The sequence below is a fragment of the Toxorhynchites rutilus genome, chromosome 2 (assembly GCF_029784135.1).
Source record: "Toxorhynchites rutilus septentrionalis strain SRP chromosome 2, ASM2978413v1, whole genome shotgun sequence".
NCBI lineage: Eukaryota > Metazoa > Arthropoda > Insecta > Diptera > Culicidae > Toxorhynchites > Toxorhynchites rutilus.
In genome coordinates this window covers 186,943,563-186,968,665 of record NC_073745.1, presented here as the reverse complement: position 1 = coordinate 186,968,665, position 25,103 = coordinate 186,943,563, and the positions used below count along the sequence as shown (strand labels likewise).

At 38.0% G+C, this 25,103-nt stretch overlaps 2 protein-coding genes across 5 annotated transcripts in view; both read right to left on the bottom strand.

Annotated features, from left to right (window-relative positions):
• LOC129768696 (G-protein coupled receptor dmsr-1) overlaps positions 1 to 25,103 on the bottom strand; it is a 454,099-nt gene that overhangs the window by 38,638 nt on the left and 390,358 nt on the right. The window lies entirely within an intron of this gene.
• On the bottom strand, positions 276 to 23,544 carry LOC129768697 (claspin). 3 transcript variants are annotated; one of them, XM_055770494.1, is made up of 4 exons: positions 23,396 to 23,544; positions 23,183 to 23,306; positions 21,293 to 22,886; positions 276 to 963 (listed from the first exon to the last, which is right to left on the bottom strand). In XM_055770494.1, exon 3 carries the CDS (start codon positions 22,771 to 22,773, stop codon positions 21,364 to 21,366), a length of 1,410 nt encoding a protein of 469 aa, XP_055626469.1. In that variant the 5' UTR covers positions 22,774 to 22,886; positions 23,183 to 23,306; positions 23,396 to 23,544; the 3' UTR covers positions 276 to 963; positions 21,293 to 21,363. The 3 variants fall into 3 exon arrangements, with proteins under 3 accessions (XP_055626469.1, XP_055626468.1, XP_055626470.1); XM_055770493.1 differs by having other exon boundaries at positions 21,293 to 23,306; XM_055770495.1 differs by having other exon boundaries at positions 21,293 to 23,311; positions 23,396 to 23,539.

The window sequence follows — 25,103 nt, the reverse complement described above, 5'->3', positions numbered from 1 at the left end:
GTTACATATTACTAACATAGTCTAAGCAAACATTGTCAAAATATTGAACTCCCGGCCCCGTTAGGCTGACGCCATATGAGCCTTAATAAAATATATATTTGGATAAAAAAAAAATAACTTGCCTAGAGATGAAACTCATAAAATTATATATAGGTTGATATGCCTGGTGATATTTTGATATACTAAATTGAGCATGATAATCTTATGATGAATTATTTGGATTTGAAACAAATATCAAAAATGCATTTCTTTCAGTAAAAAAACGAAACCATTCATTATTTTTCCTATTTAATTTTATTGAATGCGCTCCTTAAAGATGAGTTCATGTTTACAACCAAAAGTTGCCTTAATATATATCGTAAAATAATGTAAATCTATGAATGTGTTTAGTGACCACGTGAATGTGTGTAATCGCTCTTTTGATGGGCATTGCACAGAAATAGCATCGAAATCTTGGATTTCCGAACTGTGGTACAATAATTGAGGCATTCATGTATCAAACACCCGATTGAAATTATATTTTATTTAAACTTATCATTTATTATACACGAAATATGTAATTAACAAAATCATTGCCAGCAGAAAAAAAAATCTTGAAAACACTATCAATGAAAGCAAAGCAATTCGTCGTTAAGATGCAATTTTTTTCTCTCCTAAAAGTACCTGCAATGCCCTATAATAGCTCTTCATTTCAGTTATTCTGGGTAGTACTTTCATACTCATCATTTTTTGTTTTCATCCACTTATAAAATAGTTATGCATTATTTACAAAAACGGTAGTGCCCCGAAGAAAACTATGTTACGGACAGCAGATATATTTCTCTCTCGCGCATATCACTCGCACTCAAGTGAAAAAGAATACCGACGAAAATCTAAACTTAGTTCAAAAATGAAGTCACTCATAGACGACGATCCGAATGGCACACCCTATGTTTCGAAACGGTTCCGTTGCTAGAAGAAATCCTGTGGAAGGCAGAAGGTTATTGATTATAACATTAAATTTGTATAATATAATAATATATAATTCAGGAAACTAAACTCGAAAGATATTTTTTCACGATACAACGACATGTTTGCATGCTAAAATACACAACTTTTTTTTTTCAATACGCAAAACAGTTGGATACATTGAAAATTGAATTGGTGGCAATATAGCTGCCACAGCCCATCTAGCGGTAAACATGATTTTTTTATATTTGAATTTTTATGTTAGTTTCAACAAAAACAACTAATAAAAATGATTAGACTCATCAGGTCCTAAAATTTTTATATGCATTAAAATTTTCAACAAATTGACTGTTTTTAAAATGACATTTTGGGACATTTGCTCTTGGTGCTCTGAATTGGGAATTGTTAACACGAAAATGGCTCCAAAATGAATAATTTTTTTTACAATCAGAAATTTCGCCAATTCTCACCACATATTTCAACGAAAAGGGTTTTTATTTAGCGTCTGCACCAGTGATTTCCAACCGGTGGGGAATTCCCCCTAGTGAGGATTTGGTCATTAAAAGGGGGGAATTGTGCAAGGGAAAATTGCACATTTACTTCGCTTCGAAGATGACAATGATTAGCAAAAATTGCCACAAAAACTTCATTGGATATGCAGAAATTTGCGATCCAAATCTGAAATGTAATGCTCAATTGAACAACTTCGCAATGTTTTTGAAAGACTTTCGACAGTGAATGATGATGGAACAGACGACGAAACAGTACAGAAGACCAAAAAAAAAAAGGAAATTATACAGCATTTGTCAATACTTTTTACAACAAGTTAAACTTGAAACATATTTTCCTTATATCAAAAAACAAATTTGGACATGGTTTGAAATACTTTCCGACTGGCAGTGTCGAAAGTTTCGTATCAATTGCAGAATAAACTCATCGATCTACAAATGATCAATTCTTTATTTTTTATTATTTTCGTATTTTAAAAATAAAAATCGGTTCACTTTTGCGAAAGTTATAAAAATTTGTTGCGTGAGCGTTCAAACTGAAAGACCCTGTACTTTACGGATATGCTACAGACTTTCTTACAAAATACTGATAGGGGTGAAGCACTGGGATTAATTTCCGTAAAGTGGAAATTCAGCAAACAAGGTTAAAAACCACTGTTCTAAACTATCAAACACAACAAACAAATTTTCAATCTGATTTATTAACTCAAGAGAAAGTCAACGAAAAGAATGTTTGCCAAGTGTTTTGATTTGGCTTGTTCATGCTACCCATCATTAACCATCTATGGCGTTGCTCACAGTACAACTGTAGCCATGTACAACGATGAAACAGGTCGGTACAGATACAGCGATTGTACCGAGTTGCTTGTATGGCTATAGCGCTGTACATGGTGACATACATACAATTTTCGAAGTACAACGCTAGTACAGTTGTATGTCTGTCATAAGTATTATTAACCCATTACTGCCCAGGTGTACAAGAACTTTTTTTTTTTTTTTTTATTAATTCGTTTATTTTTACAGGCTCAGTTACTTAAGTTTAAAGGAGCCGAATTCTTAAATATAATTTTAAAACTATATACATAAACAATTTTCTTAGATCTATGGTTAGTAAGGTGGAAAACCGATTACTCGCGGTGTACTCGAGTTTAGGAGGGTGACATATTTTTAGGAGAAGGATGGGATATAAGGAAATTGTAACAATGTTGATGAACACTCATTTCTTAAATCTATTCGTATATCTATAGTGTATTTACATTTCAACTTATTCTACTATTTATAGCAAGGGGACGAATTACCCGCAAAGGAAGGAAAGGAGGGTATAAGGATGTAGGGACAATCACACACGAAGATCTATAGCTTTAAGGAAAACATATATATGGGACATGTAATCAAGGTCTAACCGAGCCAACACATCTCTCACCGGCACATTGGGCTGCCTTCCTCTAGCCCGAAGGGAGTTTTCTAAATTCGATCTGGCAACAAGATACACCTCACACGCCCAAATAACGTGTTCGATGTCGTGGTAACCTCGGCCACAAATGCAGAGATTGCTACCGGCCAGATTGAAACGAAAGAGTAACGCGTCTAACGAACAGTGATTGGACATGAGTCGGGAGAAGGTGCGAATAAAGTCCCGACTCAAGTCTAGACTTTTGAACCACGGTTTGAGGCTAACCTTAGGGATAATCGAGTGAAACCACCGGCCCAATTCATCTTCATTCCACTTGCGTTGCCAGTTAGCGATGGTATTTTTGCGGACTAATGAATAAAATTCATTGAAGGCGATTTGACGCTGATAAATATCGCCTTCAATTGCACCTACCTTTGCTAATGAGTCAGCCCTCTCATTACCCGGAATGGAGCAATGTGAAGGGACCCAGATAAAGGTAATGACATAACAGCGTCTGGATAAAGCACTCAAAATTTCTCGTATTCTCTCAAGGAAGTACGGCGAGTGCTTTTCCGGCCTCACTGAACGGATAGCTTCGACAGAGCTAAGACTATCCGTTACAATGTAATAGTGTTCAACAGGTCGTGAGGCGACGCTGTCCAGCGCCCAATGAATTGCTGCCAATTCAGCAATATACACTGAGCAAGGATTCTGAAGACACAAGAACTTGATCCAAATGGTATAAAACTTTCTAGTCCATCTAGGTTTGTCCCGAAACGGGGGGGAAACCCAATATTTAGGTTTGTAGTTATTTGGAAGTTGAGATATCTGACGTATGAAATTTCATACGCTGAGCCGATACAGTATCAAAAATGGAAATCATTTGAATATCAAACAAAACGGTTTTATTCCATAAAATTCAATTTCAACAACCATTTTCATGGTTTATTAGCACTTTCGTGTACTGCCGTTCTACGTATAATTGTCCCACGGTTCATAGGGATTGCATAGAACATAGTACAGTTATGCGTAGAACGACAGTGTATCGGATTTAGTATTACTGAGTATGGTACCGGAATAAGCACTCCGAAGGGTGCAAACCCACATCATACTTCAAGCAAATATTCGTCGTACATCGGTTGCAATACGCACACCTTCGTTGGGTACCATTTGGATTCGTATTAATGAAATGATTCATTCCGTCAAACCTAACCTCCGATGACGTCGAGTGTTTGGGCTTGATCTGCATGAACTCGATCCTTGCTGGATTTATGTCACTTAGAAATCCTTCATAGATAGCTCTGACGAAATTAATCAAAGTTCCATTTCAATGATTCTTTCTGTACATATGTCAAAGATTAACAACCACACCGTTCAGCACAAATCGGAAAAAGGACCAATACCACTTCTTATTACGGATGGTGCAGCGGTATAGCGGTTTTATGTATCCGGAAACGAGCACAATTCCTAGAAATTAGAACATTTCCGGTACGGTAACACGGAATCTTGTATCTCCTTTTAGCAGTGCGTACTTATTTGTAGTCCGACGAAATCTGCGTCAAATAGGTAATGGAACATTTGAACGGCAGACCATTTATGTTTCGCGTATGAAATTTCATACGCTCAAAAGTAAACATAGATTTTTTGCGGTTTCATAATTTTCTTCAGATTATTTGCTAGATATCAGTTTTTGAACTCGTCTAGTAGTGATGTGTCACAGATTTGAGCAATTGAGAATCCTTTAAGAGGTAAAACTTTGATAAATTTATGTTTACTTTTGCGACTCCATTAAACTCGAACTTTGCAAGCTTCAATACGTAACAAAGCAACAAAAATGACAGATAAAATGACACTGACACAAAAAACACTCTTAAATTTTCATGTGGTATAATTTAAAATACGCTTTACACATTAGTTTCATCAAAAACGGGCATTTTTGCGTATTAAATGTCATACGCTGGGCACTGGGTTAAGCAGTTAAATATAGCCAACCAAATTCCCGATGTGCAACTGATTAGCGCTTCTTATCCGATGAGTTTCTCTCTACCATACACACGTTGCTGAAGGAATATTAACTGCACAGCAATTGGTATCACGCGAATCGGTCAAATTCTCAGGTGATCCTATTGAGTGACCAATGTTAATTAACGCATTTGAGTCCACACGACAATGTAAAAAAGCCTGGTAGATGGGACCAGGGAGAAGGTTCAGAGTCAAAATTTGGTGACCTTTATCGAAGGTGCTAATTTACAAATCCAATTTTGATGCCAGAACTGGTAGGAAAACTATCCCCAAGTGTTCGACTGGGACTTCACCAGCCAAGTTACTTTATGCAGTTTCACTACCTACTGATTACCATCAGGACTTCCTTTGGCAGCCATGTCCTGCGTGCAGCATAAGCGACCACAAACCTGCGATAAATTTATTGGCTTCAATATGGACAAAAAAGACGATTGCAGATTGAAGCAATCATGCGAAACAGATGGCTGTAAAGAGTCCCATCATCGACTGCTTCATCCAACGGCCGTCAAACCGATTAGCGCTGTACCACAAGCTGGTTCGCCCGGAATTATTTCGGTTCACACCATCACTCGCCAAGATGGTGTGCTGTTCAAGGTGGATCCCGTCGTTCTGTCTAGCAATGGGAATTCAGTCTCAGCTTTTGCATTCCTGGATGACGGATCGAATGCCACAAAATGGAAGAGGAAATTGATGATGAGGTTGGTTTAAACGGAAATATCAGTTCGTTGTGTATTCAGTGGACAGGAAGCGTAACCATAGAAGAGCCGATAGCCAGACAAGTGTAGCTGCGCATTTCTGGCGTCAAAGGTAAATCAGATTATGCCATCTACCGTACCGTCCAAACGGTAGCTCGTCTTGACTTACCGAAACAGAGTGTTGATTACGAAGAATTATCCAAGCAGTTTTCACACCTAAAAGGCCTTCTTGTTCAAAGCTTTTCCAATGCAGTGCCACAAATTCTGATAAGCCTAGATAATGCAACGCTGAAATTGGCATTAGACAAACGAGAGAGGCACAGCGAAGAACCACTAGCAGCCAAAACACGGCTTCGGTTGGAAAATCTTTGGAGGTAGTCGGAGGGGCACGGTAATACGGATAAGACGCTTTATGATTTCGTCAACAGCTACTTTGGCGTCGAAACCATGGAGGTAAATTCTTTGCCATTTTTAGAGTCGTCCGAAGATCAACGAGCTAGACAGATCTTCGCGGAGAATACCAGGCGAACTGAATTCGGAAGGTTCGAATATAGTCAAAATATAGTGACAAATTTGAGTTCTCCTGCGTCTACAGACTGGCTGAATGGTGCTGAGTTTGTTTGGAGAAAAAAATTGCTAAGAATTCAGCGCTGAAATCGAAAGCGATTGAGCAAATTGAGGAATATCTGGAGCACGGATATGCACACACAGCTACCGAAAACGAGCATCAAAATACAGATCCACGCTACGACTGTACCTTCCCTTGGGATTTATGCAGGATCTTCGTAAACCCGGTAAGTGTTTTGTATGTTACTCATGGGTCCAGATCTAATGACTCCACTTCAAAAGGTAATCTGCGGATTACGGCAACGACAATTTGTTGCAGTAGGCGATGTACGCCAAATGTTTCATCTGGTTTCAGAATTGATCTGTGATACAAGCGCAAGATTGGTGTAGAACTACCGTTGGCATTTGTTATGGATGGATATTTTGGAAAATATCTGAGAGAATAAAGATATGCTTCTTTCGCACATATTTTGTAAATGCATTCTGGGGAGAAAAACTTTGCACGTCTGTTCAACACCGTAGCAAAAAGAAACGGGATTGATCTGGGGGAACAAAATTGACCCATCGAACAATCATTAAGTGGATTTTGTAGCCCACATTCACAGAATTTTTTTTATTTCATTAGCTTTCAGAGCAATTTTGGAGACTTTCAGACCGATGGGCGAGCAAGGTGTGTAATTGTTGCCCCTGCGGCTCCACACACGAGCTGGAAACAGCTTTCATCGTGAAGAACGGGTGGTCAATAGACGAAAGAGTGTGCAGATTGAGGATATGAGGTCACTTCTTCAACATCAGCACCCCCAGCACGTCCACAGTCCATATTTAGGTGGCACTACGCGTTCTAAGTTCTACGCGCAACTTAGAGCGTACAAAAAAGTGACATGAAAATCGTCATCGGTGATTGAAATGCTCAGGTCGGCCAAAAGAAGAAAATGAGACCGGAAATTTGTAGCTTGCTCATCCGCAAATCCGCAAAGCACCATCTTCCAGCACAGCCTCCAATACCGTTATACGAACTTCTCATCTACGTCAGAACTTATCGTGGCACTAACTCCGATTCAGACAATTATCTGGCGATGGTCAACCATCATCAGCACCCACCGGATTGCCAGGGGTAGAAAAACGGAACTGATGCTCTCCTTGGTGAATGCTGTACCCTGAAAGTGGCAATTAGCAGCACAGCCAGGGTTGCCACATTTAATTCTGTAATTCTATTTTTTGAAAAAAAAAACGGTATATCTGTATTTTTAGCAAAAAATCTATATAAAAATCTGTATTGAAAAAATAATAGAAAAAAAATTCAAATGAAAGTTTATTTTCATTTTGAACTTATTTTTCTTATGTATATGATGTTTATACATGGTTTTGTTGCTTTCAAATTTTTCGTTAATTCATCCTTGAAGCTCCTTCTTGAGTCGATACATACTTTTTCGCTTTCAAAATAGAGTCTGTAATTGTGGGGGACAACCGATTTCCGGACTTTGTTTTGTTGGCATTGTAATGCGAAAATATTCGCTCAACACATGCTGATGAATGTTATCCAAAAGGGTCTTACAAAAGACTTGAGCAATGGGTACATAAATTCTCATCACGCCTATTGACATCCAACAGCTGGGACCAAGTTATATCTGAGTCACTCAATTGTTGCCCCATAAGATTCGTCTTGAGTAGCCTGAATTCGTTATCCAAGCCTTGTGGATTACCTGCTTCAACGAATTGAGGAAATTGGCGTATCGCATCATTAAGGTTTGGTAGTGTGTGGCATTAAACTGCCAATCATGACTCAACATGCATCATAATGATGTGTGAGTAACGACACACCATCCACTCACCCCTCAACCGTCGGCTTTCCGTCCGGTTCCCGACCAGTCTGTTTCGTTGCTACACATCGAACATGTGGTGGGTGACAATAACCGAATGAAGTCATCATTTGCGAAGGCAGCGTTCTTGAGGTAAATCGTGGTGGCAGTTGTCGTGCATTGGGTGACTCCAGATAAATGACCAGTTCGCACAGGTAGCTTGACAAAAATTTAAGGGTTTATCAAGACCGCAGTTTCGTTGAAATCAAATCGCTTTCAACTCTGTTTCACGAGTTTAGTATAGAAGTCACAACAAATCGTATTAAAGGTCAGCTTCTTTTTCTCGATGCCAACGTAAACAACCTCAGGCTTCTTCAGAAAGCCTTCAAAATCTTTCACATAAAGGTCAGCATCAGCGAATCGTTTGCACGTAGCTCTCAAAACATAAGTTACCCAACATGATCAACAATAAATGTTAGAGGCGAATGAACTGCAAAGTTTAAAGCCTCTTAAAAAACAAAGAAAGAAAGAAACAATAAATTTCTGATTGATAAGTGCAATTGACTTTATTGATGAGCGATAGAACAGAGTTTAGGAACAGCATAATAGGTTTAGTCATAGGATCGTTTAAATGAATCAATATATGATTGGCGGATTGATTAGGAACATACTTAATTTGGAATGAAAAGAATAGTTTAAGCTCTTCAAATCGCTCAATATTTCGCTTAACAACTGCCTCCCGAAAGCCACCTCGTTGCGTTGAGTTCAACTTTTTCTATAAATCAATCTATCAATGTATGCGCTGTAATAAATTCAACATTCAAAATTGAATTTAAAATTAAATCTGTGTATTTGATCGACAAACACGAATATTCTTGTTTCGATCCGACCTACAGTTAACGTAATGGACGTTGTCATCTTCGGGGCGTCGCGTTCCCCCTTTTTGAGCATTATTAAAAACATATTAAAATATTAAATACAGGGAAACTTCGATATAACGTACCCTCGTTATAACGTCACTCGATATAACGTACATTTTACCTCGATATAACGTACACCTTTTCAAAGTGTAAAGGAAAATTTTTTTTCTGATAGAACAATGAATTGTCTGTATTATGATGCTAAAACAAGTTTTGTACCTTCAATCAATCTCGATATACAGCTGGTTTTGTGATTCCAGATTCTAAATGAATCAGTCTTCAATCAACAGTACGAAGGGAAACATCATGAGAAAGGCTGACTTCGTCTTCTGATTGAAGTTATTCATTAACTTGACTAAAACAGCAACACAATAATGTATTATAAAGGGTGTGTCACATCAAATTGCATCACGGAAAAAACGCTGTAGAAATTCAATTTTTAGGAATTATATCTTCAGCTTTCGCTTATAATCAGATAAGAGTGTATAGATCACGTTGGCCATGCTTCACTGTCAATTTTTCGTAAATTTGGAAAAATGTCGTCGAACGAAAAAGAGCGTCATGAATTAATACTGTGCACTCACTTTCGAGAATCCGGAGTTGTCACATCGGGACATCGGTAAGATGCTGGGAATCTTCCAATCCACGGTCAGCAGAGTACTAAAACGATACTTCGAGAACCTAACCATCGACCGGAAGGTGAAAAACCGGCAAAAATGGATGCTCCGTCAGTGAAAAAGATCACAAGCGCGTAGTTAAGCAGTTTAGACGTGATCCGAGAAGTTCGGTCCGGGATGTCGCCAATAAGCTGAATTTGTCAAGTTCATTCGTCCAGCGGACCAAGCAGCGGGAGGGCCTGCGTACATACAAGGTTCAGAAGGCTCCTAACCGCGACGAAAGGCAATACATGGTGGGGAAGACGCGAGCCCGGAAGCTGTACACCGAAATGCTGACGAAGCCGCATTGCCTGGTAATGGACGACGAAACCTACGTCAAAGCGGACTTTCGTCAGCTGCCGGGCCTATTGTTCTTCTCCGCAGAGGACAAATTCACCGTTCCGGAGGAGATTCGCAAGCAGAAACTATCCAAGTTTGCCAAAAAGTACATGGTGTGGCAAGCGATCTGCTCTTGCGGAAAGCGGAGCGCCCCCTTCGTGATGACCGGCACGGTAAACGGGCAGGTTTACCTTAAGGAGTGCCTACAGAAGCGCTTACTACCACTATTGAAGCAGCACGAGGGCCCGACCATCTTCTGGCTGGATCTCGCTTCGTGCCACTATTCAAAGGACGTGTTGGAGTGGTACGAAGCCAACGGGGTCACCTTCGTGCCAAAGGAAATGAACCCGCCCAACGCGCCGGAGCTTCGCCCAATAGAGAGATATTGGGCGATTATGAAGCAGGCCCTCCGGAAGAACCCAAAAGTTGTCAAATCGGAGGCGGACTTCAAGAGAAAATGGATTTCTGTTCAAAAAAAACTACAACCTGACGTTGTACAGAACCTTATGGACGGGGTAGAGAGGAAGGTGCGAGTATACGGGCTTGGGCTCGAAGTATGAATAAAAAGAAAATGCCAAAAGTTGTTTAATAGTTTTTATTTTACTGTCTAAAATTTTCAAAAGGATTGGTCTACTGGGCGAATTTCTACAGCGTTTTTTCCGTGATGCAATTTGATGTGACACACCCTTTAGACTACGTTTGTGAGTACTTTATTATGCTTCGATATAACGTACAATTCGTTACAACGTACAATTTTGAAAGTGAAATGTACGTTATATCGAAGTTTACTTGTATTAATATTTTATTCTTATTATTTTATATACCGTCAATGGGGCTGAAAGTGGGTCAAAAAAGGTAGTTTTCGAACTTTTTGTTGCATAACTATCGTAAATTAGAGTAGAACACAATTCTGATTACGTAGAAATATTCTCTGACGATGAGCACTCGTAAGTGTTCAAGGAATTGTTGAATAATATTAATTTTTCGCTGAACTACGATTAAATGAAAGTTAATCCAATCTCACCTCTTAGAGCGGGTGACAATGGGTCAAAGTAGTGAATATTACTTTCTATTAATATTTAATATTTTAATATGTTTTTAATTTGTGTCTTGAATGATCATTTGAGTTACGAAAATAGTGTCAATCCGTCAATCCGTTAATCCGAAGTGCAATGGAAATGTTTATATACAGCCATTCCATGTCAAACCAATATAATGGTTTAAAATTTATCGATTTCGCTCATCCATATATATATATATATATATATATATATATATATATATATATATATATATATATATATATATATATATATATATATATATATATATATATATATATATATATATATATATATATATATATATATATATATATATATATATATATATATATATATATATATATATATATATATATATATATATATATATATATATATATATATATATATATATATATATATATAGAATGATATATAAATGTTGTGTTCGTTTGTCAACCATGCAACCACAATGTGCCACAGCAAAGCGTGGCTGGGTTCAGCTTGTATTTTTATATTTTCTTTGGAAGCTCAGATTTTTTTCGATAACATATCTAAAATCCAGAGATGCGTTATTTTTTATTCTTGAGTTATGATTTTCCAAAATTAACCGATGGTCTTAAAAATCATTTTTCGCTTTTCTCCAAAAATGACTTTTTTTAATTTTAATTTTAAAATTACCGGACCGATTGAAATGATCGATATACTGCTTTGAATCCACATGAAATACCACATATGCATTAACAATTGGATTCTAGTCGCAAAGATGTAGTCCAGTCGCATAAGAATATTGAACGAAAACTGAAAACATGTTAAATAAAAAATACGGGTCTAATATTTTATGATGAGGAATAAAACTACCAACTTTCATGAAAATCTGACAATTACTATATCGGTTTGGCATGGAATTCAATTTTGCGCTTGACCCATTCTCACCCCCTCTCAGTGTAAATAAGAGATTGTTTCGTATATTGAACTTCGAATGGAAAAAAATTGATGTAATGCTCCATCTAGCAAGATTTAAAAGAATCATTCTATCCAATATTTACCATTTTAGTAGTTCTGTATAATGCTGAGCATGAGATTTTTTTTCTGAAGTATTATTTAATGGCTATTCACACATCAAACTTTGATGAATTATCAAATAATAACTATTTGTACTACAGTTAAGTATTCTGCATTGGAAGTTGTGGAAATATGTCTCCTATAAAACGGCTCACAGTTTCCAAAAATATTCGTAATATTTGTCAAGATATTTCTAACAATAACTTTTTTTTCACCCCCATCGACGGTATTAAAAACACCATTGCCAGGGAATAAGAAAAAACATACCCGGAAGCGGCATCAGCGATTATTAACAATACATAATAACTATTTAGTGAAAGGTTTGGTGGCACTGAAAAGCTCCAATGGATTCATTCTTGTTCTCGCGATATCGAAATGTCTGTCCTCAATTTGTCAATGCAGTTTTCTAGACAAACTGAATGCAGCCACATGCAATTTCATCACTGTCTGCTGGATCGATTACACGAAAGCAATGGGTTACTGTTGTCCATTTGATGACAACAAAATGAAAACTGATTGGTCGTTGCTGATGATTTCGTAGAACAGTGACCTTGAAGTCAAACTCGCAGACTTTTTTCGTCCAATAGTTTCATTAGTACGGAGAGGTATGCATTCGCGCACAATGCATTGATTCAGTTGGGTCGGTGTTTGCACTAGCCCAAACCGACCAAAATTATCGACCGATGGAGAGTCTGCAGTCTGCGGAGGGTCTTAGTGTATGAGCGCAACAAAATTAAAACTCGTTACTGTTGTCGCCGCTATCGCTTCTGTGGCCTACAGTATTCTTTGCTTGTAAACAAATTATATTCCGCTGTTACTCTGGTTGTTCCTTTTGATCGGAACCATTTGAGGATCACAACTTGGACCAATCAAAACGAGGCACATAGTGCATTTGGAGATTGCTTGACATTTCGCAATTATTCAATTGTTTATCTAAAAAAATGTAATTCATTGTGATAGATGCGCACAAATATTTCCTATCAATTGATGTAAACATCTTTGCGATCTATTAAGAAATGCTCGAATTATAAGCGTTCAAAATCTTTCATTTTTTCCTACCTGTTCAGTGCCTAAATTTTCATTTCACCCTGTTTATCTTCCGGTTAGACGTAGTCCTACGTCAAAAACGTTAGTAGAGACACCGTAGATAAAACTATACAGATACTGCCCATGATTGCATAGGAGACGTAATCGACAACACCATTAGTGTTGGGAAAACTCATTTTTGTTGTTTTTTGGGCTACAAGCATAACTATGAAAATTTCCGATGAAATGATCTGTCCAAAAGGGTCTAGGTGATTTTGTGGATTATAACATATTTTTTCATTTGGAAAACGCTTACGTCTATTTATGCGGACAATCAATCGTTTCAATGAACATTTGTCCGCATAGCTAGAAGCCAATGAGGTACATATAGAGGTGGAGCAGTAGGCGAAGTGTATCTGTATTGGCAAGCAAAATATCGTGTCGTAATTATTTGCATTCAATATGGAATGTATATGGAAGAAACAAAACAATGATGAAAGTACTCACGGTAGCATGATAATTTGAGCCAAAATTCTCATGAAATCATTCAACCGTTTGTTTTTTTTAACAAATCACAGTTGTATCGTGGCTCATTTCGATGACTTACACCAACGGTATGAGTAAATGCTGAATATGTGGAATAATTCGATGTTGAATCCGAAGAGTTATAATGCTAAGAACCAATATTTTAATTTTACTACTGATATGATTATTTCATTATCTACTTGAAGATTCAAATGCAGAAATTTAGGTAATTATAACATTAGAAAACACAATTGCTTCTCTTTGTTCATCAGGTACAGAAAATAGTAATTATATGAGCAGCGTTTCAATGGTTTCTTATATTCATTTATTAGGAAACACTAAGTAATAAGACACTATCGTGACAGACATGTTTGGACTCTATAATAAATGTGATTCAAATGTAGATTTAGCTATAGAACATAATACTTATAATTGTTGATTTTCGAAGGATGTATGAAAGCTCTATGGAACTACATCTGTTATGCGGACAAACAGTGATTTTTCGAAAACGTTTTTTCAAAATTGCTCAAATGTTTTCGAACAAAAATATTTGTTTGCATGTTGAGCAAACATATCACATTGTGTGGAATGCGAAACAGCGAAAAAGTCGATTTTGTTCATTTTGTCGTTTACGTCTCCTATACGAACATAGACAGGATAGCAGAAGAACGATCGATGAAACAGCGAAATACTTTTCAGTTGAGAGGTCTGCGATAATCAGAACTGGTGTTTGGCAGTGTTTGGATTTCTGTCAATATCGAATGAACCACAATGTGTCATGCTACTAACCAAGGCGGTATAATAAGGTGGAACGTTATGTCAGAACTGCTGTTCAGCCATTACTTGAGTTCGAATTGACAGCGACCAAACGAACGGCTAGAGTTTTCCTAGAAAGAGGATAACAAATGGCATGCAATGATGAGTGCATACCGCTATGTGTTTGCTGCGCATAAACGTTGGTTTTGTTTACGCTGTTGGCATCATTGTTGTTTTCAGTGACTGCTGCAAGTTGTTGTCTGCATTACTGTTTTACGGAACGTGAGGGTTGTTGCTGTTGCTGCTGGGATTGGCAATTCAGCGATTGTGGGAGCTTTGCTAGTGGGTATATGAAAGGGTCACTACCGGCGGGCTTGTGCCGTACTGCTCTAAGTTCCATTCGCTTTGGTGGAATTAGTCGTTGGCGACCCATTAGGATTGAGTGATAGCGATACGCTGTGGATATCCATGCATATCGTTTCCCGGCGACTGCTGCTTTAGCTGGAGATTCACCTGATCGTGCGGGTTGTGAGACACAACAGCTAGTTCGATTGAAACCGGCCCAGCGTATGTATATGTTGGTGTGGACCGCTATGTAGCATAAAAATTAGACCTGCTTTGTTTATAAACAAAAATAGTCGCTGTCATTTTTTATCCCCTCTCGCATCTTCCATGCCTTATCATCATACTGTCGAAAACGAACCACCTGTCAATTCCAGCTCCTTGCTACTAACCATGCACGAATATATAACCTAGCATGGATGGATGATTCAAATATTTGACCGAATGAGAGTTTTCACTTTTGTTGCACCAAATGAATATACGAAGCGAGGAACAAAGACTCTTGATTGCATATCCGAGCATCCAAACATCGTGCACCACTTTCGATATATGTATACAAGTTTGAGCCGCAGATATCGTCCCATTCTAGCTATAGGGAATAATCGCTGTACAGACAAGTGCAGAGCGATAAATGCGCGGGGGATAGGGACGCATAACAAAATCGTGCAAAACTTCACCAGTAGCTTTAAAAAATCGTGTTCGGTACACATTTTGAAAAAAACTTTTTTTTGTGCGGTAGATAGGGAACGCATAAAAAAAGTTTCCCCCAAGGAAATAACTCAAATCCACGCCATTCACTGTTCAATTTCCTTCTGTTTCCCTGCTTTGCGATGGAACAGTATGCCTTTTCGGTTGCGCGTGACTGTTTTGTGCTTTTAGTTGCATGTCGAAACGTGTTGCTGTTACAAATTATGTCATGCAAAAACTTATAAAAACTTAGAACATTTAATGCGGGGAGGGGAATGATTTCAGTAGTGGATAATTGAGACACAAATATGCTTTTTTTCGCACTGAAATGCACATAAACCATCAAAAAAAACTAAATGAACGATAACTTCGTCATATGCTTCTTTTCACATACCGCACAAGAACAGAAAATCGCACAAAAAAAACAGGTTTTACTGTACATGAAAAATTATGTCATCACCATAGTTGCCAATAGAATTTTTGAAAAAACTGGAAGAAAACTGGATCCTGTAAAACCGTTTTATTTTACGAAGATCGGGTTTTGGTTTATCTAAAATGATTTTTTCCACCCATTCCACCCACCCATATATAGTGGTACTAAATGATACTAAATCTAAGATTATTTTTCAAAATTGTTCTTGTAACTTCTAATACAGATATCAATACAGATTTCCTAAGAAAAAACCCAAGATGAAAAGATTTGTGTAGATCAAAACAACAGATTTTTTTTTGTGGCAACGCTGGGAGGGTAATATGTATACATTGTGAATTTATTTTACATAAAATGGGTAAAACTGAAGCACATGTAAAAAAAACTGGATGATGTTCAAAAAAAACTGTTTGACTGGATCGAGAAAAAAAACTGGAAGAATCCAGTTCAAACTCGAATATTGGCAACGCTGGTCATCACTCGGTCACCATTTGCGGAGAGCGGCGACTGGCAGAAGAGCTAAAATCAGAGTTTTTGTTTCTCACGGGACTTGTGTTGCTAGTAAACATTTGCGGACTACATGAATATATTTATTGCAATGGATAGCAGCGTTAAAAATGAAAGATATAATCTGACTACCCTTTCCTAACCATCTAGCTAGCTAAATATTCTCATTGTTTGCACTCTCTGACATTTATGGAATCAATACCAATGCAGAAACGCTATATATATATACTTCGATAACGTAATGAATCCAGTCCTATCGGTCTACAACGGTCCTCATTATTGGGCAGATTAAGAGGATTATTCCAGGGCAAATTTCGTAAGACGAATCGGACAAATTTCCATTGAATTAATTCAATTAGCTGAATGCTATTTTGGTAGTATTGTGACCATACTACACAAGCATACACATAAATTGATCGTACCAATGCGCAGTAGAGTGCCTTGATACAATGCACATCTTTAAACTGCTTTGAAACGGGGAAAATAGAGCCAAGAGGTTTGGACGCAGTGGTCACGAATTGTCAGCTTGGAACTACTGGAATAATTTGAAATCATATGCGTATGCAAGTTTCAAGCACATTTCGAGTCTCTTCATCGATGTTCTCTTTTGATAATGACTCGGCGATAAAAGCATTTCCTGATGTGTTCGAATGTCAAGAGCGTAGAAGGAAACCTCGTTCATCAAACTATGTGGCAAAACTGCACCAAATATGTCTGCATGGCCGTGGTTTTCGAAAAAGAAAATCAATGTAGATAGGTCGTTTTAAAAAGTTACGCGAACATCTGAATATTTTGACGTAGGACTACGTCTAACCTTTCAATATAGGGGCCCATTTCAATGTTTCGGTGTGAAAAAGTGTTCAGTTTTTGAACGCTAATACCTCCTAAATTAATGAATGGATTTTGGTTCCAAATACACACATTGATAGGGTATATCCTTAGCAATTGTTTATATACTACAAATTACGGGTTTTCAGCTCATATAAAGTTCAAATTGATACAAAATTGGAAGAAAGAATTCCCTACTTTCCCATACATTTTGTCTGCGCTCCCGCAGTAAACAGCTATTCATTACAAGCAACCACGGGTACGGGCGAACCGTATGGACAAGGTGAAAGAGGGAGACAAAAAAGAGATTATAAATAAATATAGGCGGTCGCTACAATGTTGACTATATGGCTATATAAAGTGAGCGATGGTGGGGCTTGGCCACATTCTATCATCGGACGCCTAGCAGGAAAGACGCTATCTTGAAATTTATTTTCAGCATAAGAGATTGCTGCATTTGCCGGAGATGTATGCGGTGCGATACCGAAAGAGTGAGAGACAGGAGTTTCAATGGGATGTGGAGCAGGAGAGCCTATCGAAGTGTGTTAAAAGCGGTGGAAGCGTCGCGCCGGGTGAATGAGTGGCTAATCGCGCTCGATTTGATAGAATGCTGGGGTTTTTAAACGGTTTTATTAAGCTGTGACATATTTATATGTTTTTTTTTTATCCCATTTATTTATTTAAGGCCCATTAGCATTTTAGCTGTAACAGAGCCGAATTTTAATCGTGTACATGTCACATGGTTATCATATCTATAATTAGCACATTACACAGTTGCCATTCGCCAGTATTCCTTCTATACCATTACATATGGTACATTCACACAGTAGCCATTTAGGCGTAAGAGTTATTCTTTCTGTTCTTCCATTATCCAGTTGGACCACCGGACAGCGGAGACAGTTGATTGATCATTGTTGAGTTATTTATAGAACAGTAGCCCGATGTGTCTGGCAGAGCAGAGCAGTTGTATGGATGAATCGATCTTATTTCGACCGTGGATCGATCTCCATCGCTGATGATTGTTGCGTGGACGTAGCTATTCTGTAACAACACAAAGATGGTCAATGAGGGTCCTGAGTTATGAACTCACGATCGATCGCTTACTAAGCGAACGCGCAACCAATGTGGCTACGGAGACCCCCTTATTTATATGTTTGTATGTAACATGTTTGTCTATGCCGCTGTACCACATTAATCGAAATTTGACACCTTTCCTGTTGACCGATTGATCTGAAATTTGGAACACATCTTTATCTCTGCATTCATTATAAAACTGCATATTTCATGATCTTGAAAATCCAAGATGCGACCGCTACAAAATGGCGGATTACATATTTTCTCAAAGCTCCATTAATATGGGTATCAAATGAAAGAGATTGAATAGTAGTTATTAATGAAAAATGCAAATCCAAAATGGTCGCCACCACAAAATGATGGATTACATATTTTCTCTAAACCCCATCAATATGGGTATCAAATAAAGGGCTTGACTAGTAGAACACAGTTATTCATGAGGAGTGCAAAGCCCAATTATATCACGATATCAGACGGTAAATTCCTATTACGATATGCTTGCCATCAAGTATGTGTTCGTTGCCGGATGAACAATAACCCCTGCAACATTTGCACGACAAATTTTGATTTTTCGTATTTAAATCTAAACGTTTTAGTGTTTGCTGAGGTTTTATTTTATCCTTTGATTTTTTTCTGTAACTTTGTACATGAAAAGTTGATCATTCTGGGATCTGTGCTCCATGATATTCGAATAATGGACACCCCTTGGTGTAGTCCTACGTCTCTCCGGTTATGTCCCCGACATTACTCACCCGTCTTTTTTTTTCTTAAATTCGACCTCAGACAATACATATAACTACAAATTTAAACCCCCATACCCTATTTTTAATCGAGATTTTAGTTTTTTTGCTTAAACAAGATTCAAATAATTTAACTGTCGTCATTCTTCAAACATAACGAACTTACTTATGTTGTTAAATGACAGGTGGCGCTACGCTCGGTACATCGAACTTTAATCCACACATTCGTGTAATTTTCTCAGAATTTCCAGATCTGTCTACTGATTTACTACTCACCCGTATTCTGAAACCGATTGAGTCAGAATTACCCCAACGGATTGCAATTTCACATTCTGTAACCCGTTCTAATCCACTCCAATCGAGTAGTGCAAATGTATCTACCTTACCACGCGATTCGACAAAGACAACATTAAAGTCCGTGTTCAATTTTTGTGAAGCAAAAATGGTAATGGATATTCGGGTGGAATAAATACGTTTTTAAAACCAATATTTGAAATTAAAATTGATTCTACATATCAAATACTTGATCTTTGTAAAAAAGTAACACATTCCCTCCAAGTGGGGCAAAAGCCTGAACGAAACATGTGTCTGATGTTATTTTTTATTATGGATAAAGTTTTGGTGGAAATTCAAGGAATGCGAGGAATTTTTGGATACTATGTCTTCTGTGAATTTAAACGAAGTTGAGTGATAATTTTCATTCAAATTTCAATAATTCAAAATTGCTTTCGGGTCTGCCAATCAGATAGAAATCATTTTATTTATATCGATCAGATTCGAAAAATTTTATAGATCGTTAAACATTCAAGAATACTTACAATACATTAGTTATGTTTTACATGACATCCAAAATATTCACGAAAATTTTTTTATATGGCAGAACAACGTTTGCAATGAGCTATTCTTTTGACGTAGGACTACGCCTAACCGGAAGATATACAGGGTAAAATAAAATCTAGGCACTGAACAAGTACGAAAAAATGGAAGACTTTGAACGCTTATATCTCGAGCATTTCTTGACAGATCGCAAAGGTGTTTGCAATTGATAGGAAATATTGCTATCAATTGATAGGAAATATTTCTACGCGTCTATCACAATGAATAACATTTAATTTTTCTTGAGATAAACAATAGAATAATTGTGAAATGTCAAGCATTGTCCAAACACATTGGATGCCTCGTTTTGATTGGTTCGATTTGTGCTCCTCAAATGACTCCTACCAAAACGAGCAACCAGAGTAATAGCACAAAAGAGTTGTTAAAAGATATTTACAAAATACGATGGTTTTTTTATTGTCGCTTCCTTTTGTTTTTCGTTCATTCGTCTCGTTGGACCCGCTCCTTTAGCCGAGTCTCCCGATTTGTCTCTATCCTGTGAGATATTCAACAAAAGTTGTCGCTTTGTATAGTCCTACGTCACTTCGGTTATGTCCCGGACATTACCCACCCGTCTTTTTTTTTTAAAAAATATTACGCTTGCGAAAAAATAAGATTCTAATCGCATAGACCTAACCTAATTGCATAGGAACATTGAGCGAAGGCTGAAAACAAGTTAAATTTGAAAAATCATAACTCAAAAACGAAAAAAGACACATCTTTGGTTTTTGGATACGTTATGTAAGAAAAAGCTTTCAAAACAAAAATATTCAAAATATGGCGCCCTCTATCATTATCCGAGAAAACTATGAAAAACTATCACAATCAATAATTACTAAGAGAAAAATTCATTTTTCTCCAAATATAATATTTTTTCAAAGAAGATTAGATCATTGTCGATTATCTGAATCGGTCCAGTTGTTCAAAAAAATTTCCAAAAAAAAAAATCATTTTGCGGATTATCCGTTGGAGCGAGTTCTATAGTAATTTTGTGAAACTTTCCGAAATTTTTCAATGAGTGGTAGGCTCTTGGTCTTTTGATTCGGTCATTACTAGATGAATGATTGGTGTATTGATAACACATGCTGAAATATCTCTTTTTCACGTTTGCAATTCATTTTTAGTCCTTTATTGCGTTATCCGAGGAGACATTCCGCGGATAATCGGGGTTCAACTGTATATAGATATATTTATTTCTGCTTAGTCTATTAACTGCATGATCATTTGTGGAAACATTAAATTGGGTTGAATAGTTAAGAAACTAATTTGTGAGTGCGTTAAAAATTGTATATTTGATTACCCGCTTAATAAATATTTATTTCCAGTCGAGTTAAGGAAAACCCCGAACCTCAAACAGTTTTTTTTAAATGCACATGTGCAATTAGTACTGCAGCTCGAATCACTTCAGAACATCACTTGAATTTGTTTCACAAAAAAGTATACTGATAGGAGCGTTTAAAATATTTTTAAAAAAATATCTTTTCTCATAACTGTTTAGTATCCTGAATTAATCATAAATATTAATATAGTCACAAAACAACTCACCACACTCGCTCTGCAATCCTAAATGTACAAGTTGTGACAGGCAACAGGTAACCCTTTCGATTGTCGTCGCTCTAATCCGAAAAACTATCGCTCCAATAGGTGGAAGTAAGAGGCGCAACGCATTTGAACAGATCTCTCCCGCTGCTGGCAGGCGAAGGTTCCAGCTTTTTCTTCTTCTCGGAACCCCCGGACGATGTTACCACTTTCTGTCGCCTGTTGCGTTCTTCCTGTTCTCGGCGTTTTTGGATTTCCTTTTGTCGTTGTTGTTGTTTCTTCAGTTCCTTCACCTTCATTTTTTCCTCTCGCTTTTTGTCGTCCTGATCATGACGCTCCAAATGATTCGACAAATACACCTTTGATTTGAAGGATTTTTCGCATTTTGTGCAAGGAAACAGGTCACCCTTATGAGTGAGGAGATGTTCTTTTAACTCGAGCCCAGTAGTGAATGTTTCATCACATTTCCTACAATCGTGGGTTTTGCGGGGTTTAATAGGCTTATCGTCATCGCTGTCCGAAGAGCTTGGATCCGGGGCCTCGATGTAAACGACGTTTGCTATTCCTGGAGTTTTCGCGGATTTTGGCGGGCGACCTGGGCGTCCCCGAGGTCGAGGAGTGTCTAGAGTAGCGGAAATCGAAATGGTTGAACCGGTCGAACCAGCCGGTCGTCTGCCACGTCTTCGTTTACCGGTAGCAGGTGTACTTGCACTGGATTCACTTTTCGGTCTGCGACCACGTCGCTTCGGTGTCTTCCTTCTTTTGTTCGGTGGCTCGAAACTATCGTCCGATGTAACTGGCTCAGATTCAACCTCTGACTGCGAGACTTTGTATTCATCGTCGTCTTGCGGTTCCTCCTCGTTTTCTTCCTCATCGGACATGGGACAGTTCACAATAACGAAGTCAGTTGTTCTACGAGACTTATTGTAACTACGTTTCAGTGTTTTACGTAGCTCTTTGTCCGTGTTTTCACATGTTATTTTGAATTCATGAGCAATTTTAACTTTCTCTACACAGCTTTTACAAATTTTATGGGGCAAATGATCTCGTTCTGTAATCCGCACTGTTGTACATATCTTCGTTATCAGATCACAAATTCTTACAGCAGAATCGAATTCGAAAATATCGGACAGACTATCTTTCGATGTGCACACACGGCAAATATCCAAATCCGCCGGTTGACCATCTCGGCGACGGGTCTTAACTGTCTTCTCGCCCTCTTCCTTCACTTCATTTTTAACGAAAACCTTCTTATCTTCAGCAGCTTCCTCATCTGTTTCACCTTCCTCTCCATGTTTGCCGTTCTTATTGTCCTCCAGCTTCCCGTCATCAGACTCTTCCTCCTTGTCTTCCGTTTTGCTATTATCGTTTGTATCTTCCAGTTCTTCTAAATGTTCCTCTGGCCCTAGCGCTTCATCCGACTTATGGTTCTCCTGGTCAATTTCCTCCTCTCCGTCATGATTCTTAACATCATCTGAATTCTCCATTCTGCCAAAGTGCACCCGTTCGACGTTTGATATGCTTGTTGAGATGATTTTTGTGTATTATTTTTCTCTGTCTGCAGGCGCTAAGCAATAGTCGAATACCACAACCGTTTTTGCTGCAATTGATCACTTTTATTATTATTATGCACAATATTTTCAAAAGATCTGTTCATTCTACTGCAACTGTTTTTTTCCCTCAATTCACCAAATTACAAGTGCATGCATGGCAAATGCGATGCGGATCTTCTTCTTTTTACAGCAACAGAGAGGGAAAATAGACGCGTTTGCGGTAAAACTATTTTACACTGGTAAGTTCAAGTTTTTGTGTTCAAACGACAACTGCTACTTCTAGTTCCTCACTTTATCTAACTTTTTACGTGATTTTTATCGCCGTTTGCACCGTTTTACCTACCGAAAAACACTTTCACTCAGCACGGCGTGGAAACAAAACACAAGACATTCCGAAATTTTCGACCGCCATGTTGGAATTTTGATGCGAAGCAAACGGCATGAAAGAATATGCAAAGGGCTGCCAGCTACACTGGGAGGAAAACAAAGAAACGACACCCGTCACAAATTGGCGTGAAGCTTATCAAAATTTTAGTAATTCTATTCAGGTATTTACCTTCGATGTATGTGAAGCTTGAATACTTCTATTTTCAATTCCTCCCGCTGATCCAACAATTTCAATTTACTCCTATTCGACTATCGAATCAGATTCATATAAGAAAAGTTATACGTGTAACAAAACTGCTCATGCTCAAACAGACGTGACGTAATGTGCGGCAGCGAAGGCGAATTGAAATATTTCAGCGCATCCAGGGGGCGAAATATATCCATGTTGGAAGCAAGGCGCTTGTATAAATGTATAACAGGTGAAGCAACATCATCACTTCATTGAGAAGGTGATTACGGTTTGTGGAGCGGGGGTTGTTTGTTTTGTTATTGCTAGGATACGCCATTTTTGCATTTTCACATGCGAGAGTGGTAGATGAACTGAATGAGAATAAAATTCTACAAAATCATCTCTTCTTTTTCCCACAAATTCGCGAAAGCCGAACATAGTAGGCATCGTTCGAATGAGCGTGGTGGCAGTTTGTAGAGAGTCGTCGGCAGCTGTTTGTAAACAATACCGACAGCAATTCCAATATGGCTGAAAGTGCATTTCATATGATTGTTTCACCTGGTATATATAGAGGCGCCTTGGTTGGAAGCAGGTAAAACAATCATATGAAATGCACTTTCAGCCATATTGGAATTGCTGTCGGTATTGTTTACAAACAGCTGCCGGCGGCTCTCTACAAACTGCCACAATGCTTATTCGAACGATGCCTACTATGTTCGGGTTTCGCGAATTTATGTGAAAAAGAAGGGATGATTTTGTAGAATTTCATTTTCATCCAGTTCATACATAACTCTCGCATGTGAAAATGCAAAAATGGCGTATCCTAGCAATAACAAAACAAACAACCTCCGCTCCACAAACCGTAATCCCCTTCTTTTTGAAGTGATGATGTTGCTTCACCTGTCATACATTTATACAAGCGCCTTGGTTGGAAAATGGAAAAATGCGCGTTGGCGGCGGAATGGTGTCGACATCTGGATACGACATTAGTTTGTATGAGGCCAACTATTCTGTATCAGATTAGTCGGCCCTATAGTTGTTTTAACACTCCTATACTCGCGCATTGGTCTGTCAGACCGAGAAATCAATAATTCGTTCATTTCTCAGAAAATATCAACACTACGATTTTGCGATTCTCTCTAGCTTCGTTATTCTTCGTTCGTCATCGTTTAGCGTATCGCATGTTTGGTACAATGGGGACGTGTGCCACTTTTTTAACACTTTCGGTCTGACACACCGACGCGAGTATAGGAGTAACTTTTTTGGACAAGTGCCATTTTTCATATTCTATAATATTGTTGAATGAAATGTGAGGGACTTAGAATGCAAGGGGTGTAAGGGACTTGATCGATTCCTCTTCATCAACTTTGTCTTTAGTTAATAACTCAACTGCAAAAACGTTCTAATTTGAGTTTGCTAGAGAATCCGATAGATGAGGTTCTGACCTATCTTCCGCATTGTCAAATACAGCTTGGAATGTATTTGCAGCTACGTTATGACCAAAAGAGAGAGTCGATGAGAGAATTCGATCAAATCACTTACACCCCTTTCATTCTAAGCCCCTCATGTATAAATTGAGGGGCTTAGGGCATACATTAATTATTCGTCGTTTGTTTCATACGTTCAAAAGCAAAATATAAATGTTTGACTTTCGTATAGTTATTCGCTAAATATAATGGTCATACATATACACACTTGTGAAAAAATT

Coding starts and splice junctions, on each gene's coding strand:
- LOC129768697 (XM_055770493.1), bottom strand. CDS start 22,773: ATGGAGAATTCAGATGATGTTAAGAATCATGACGGAGAGGAGGAAATT.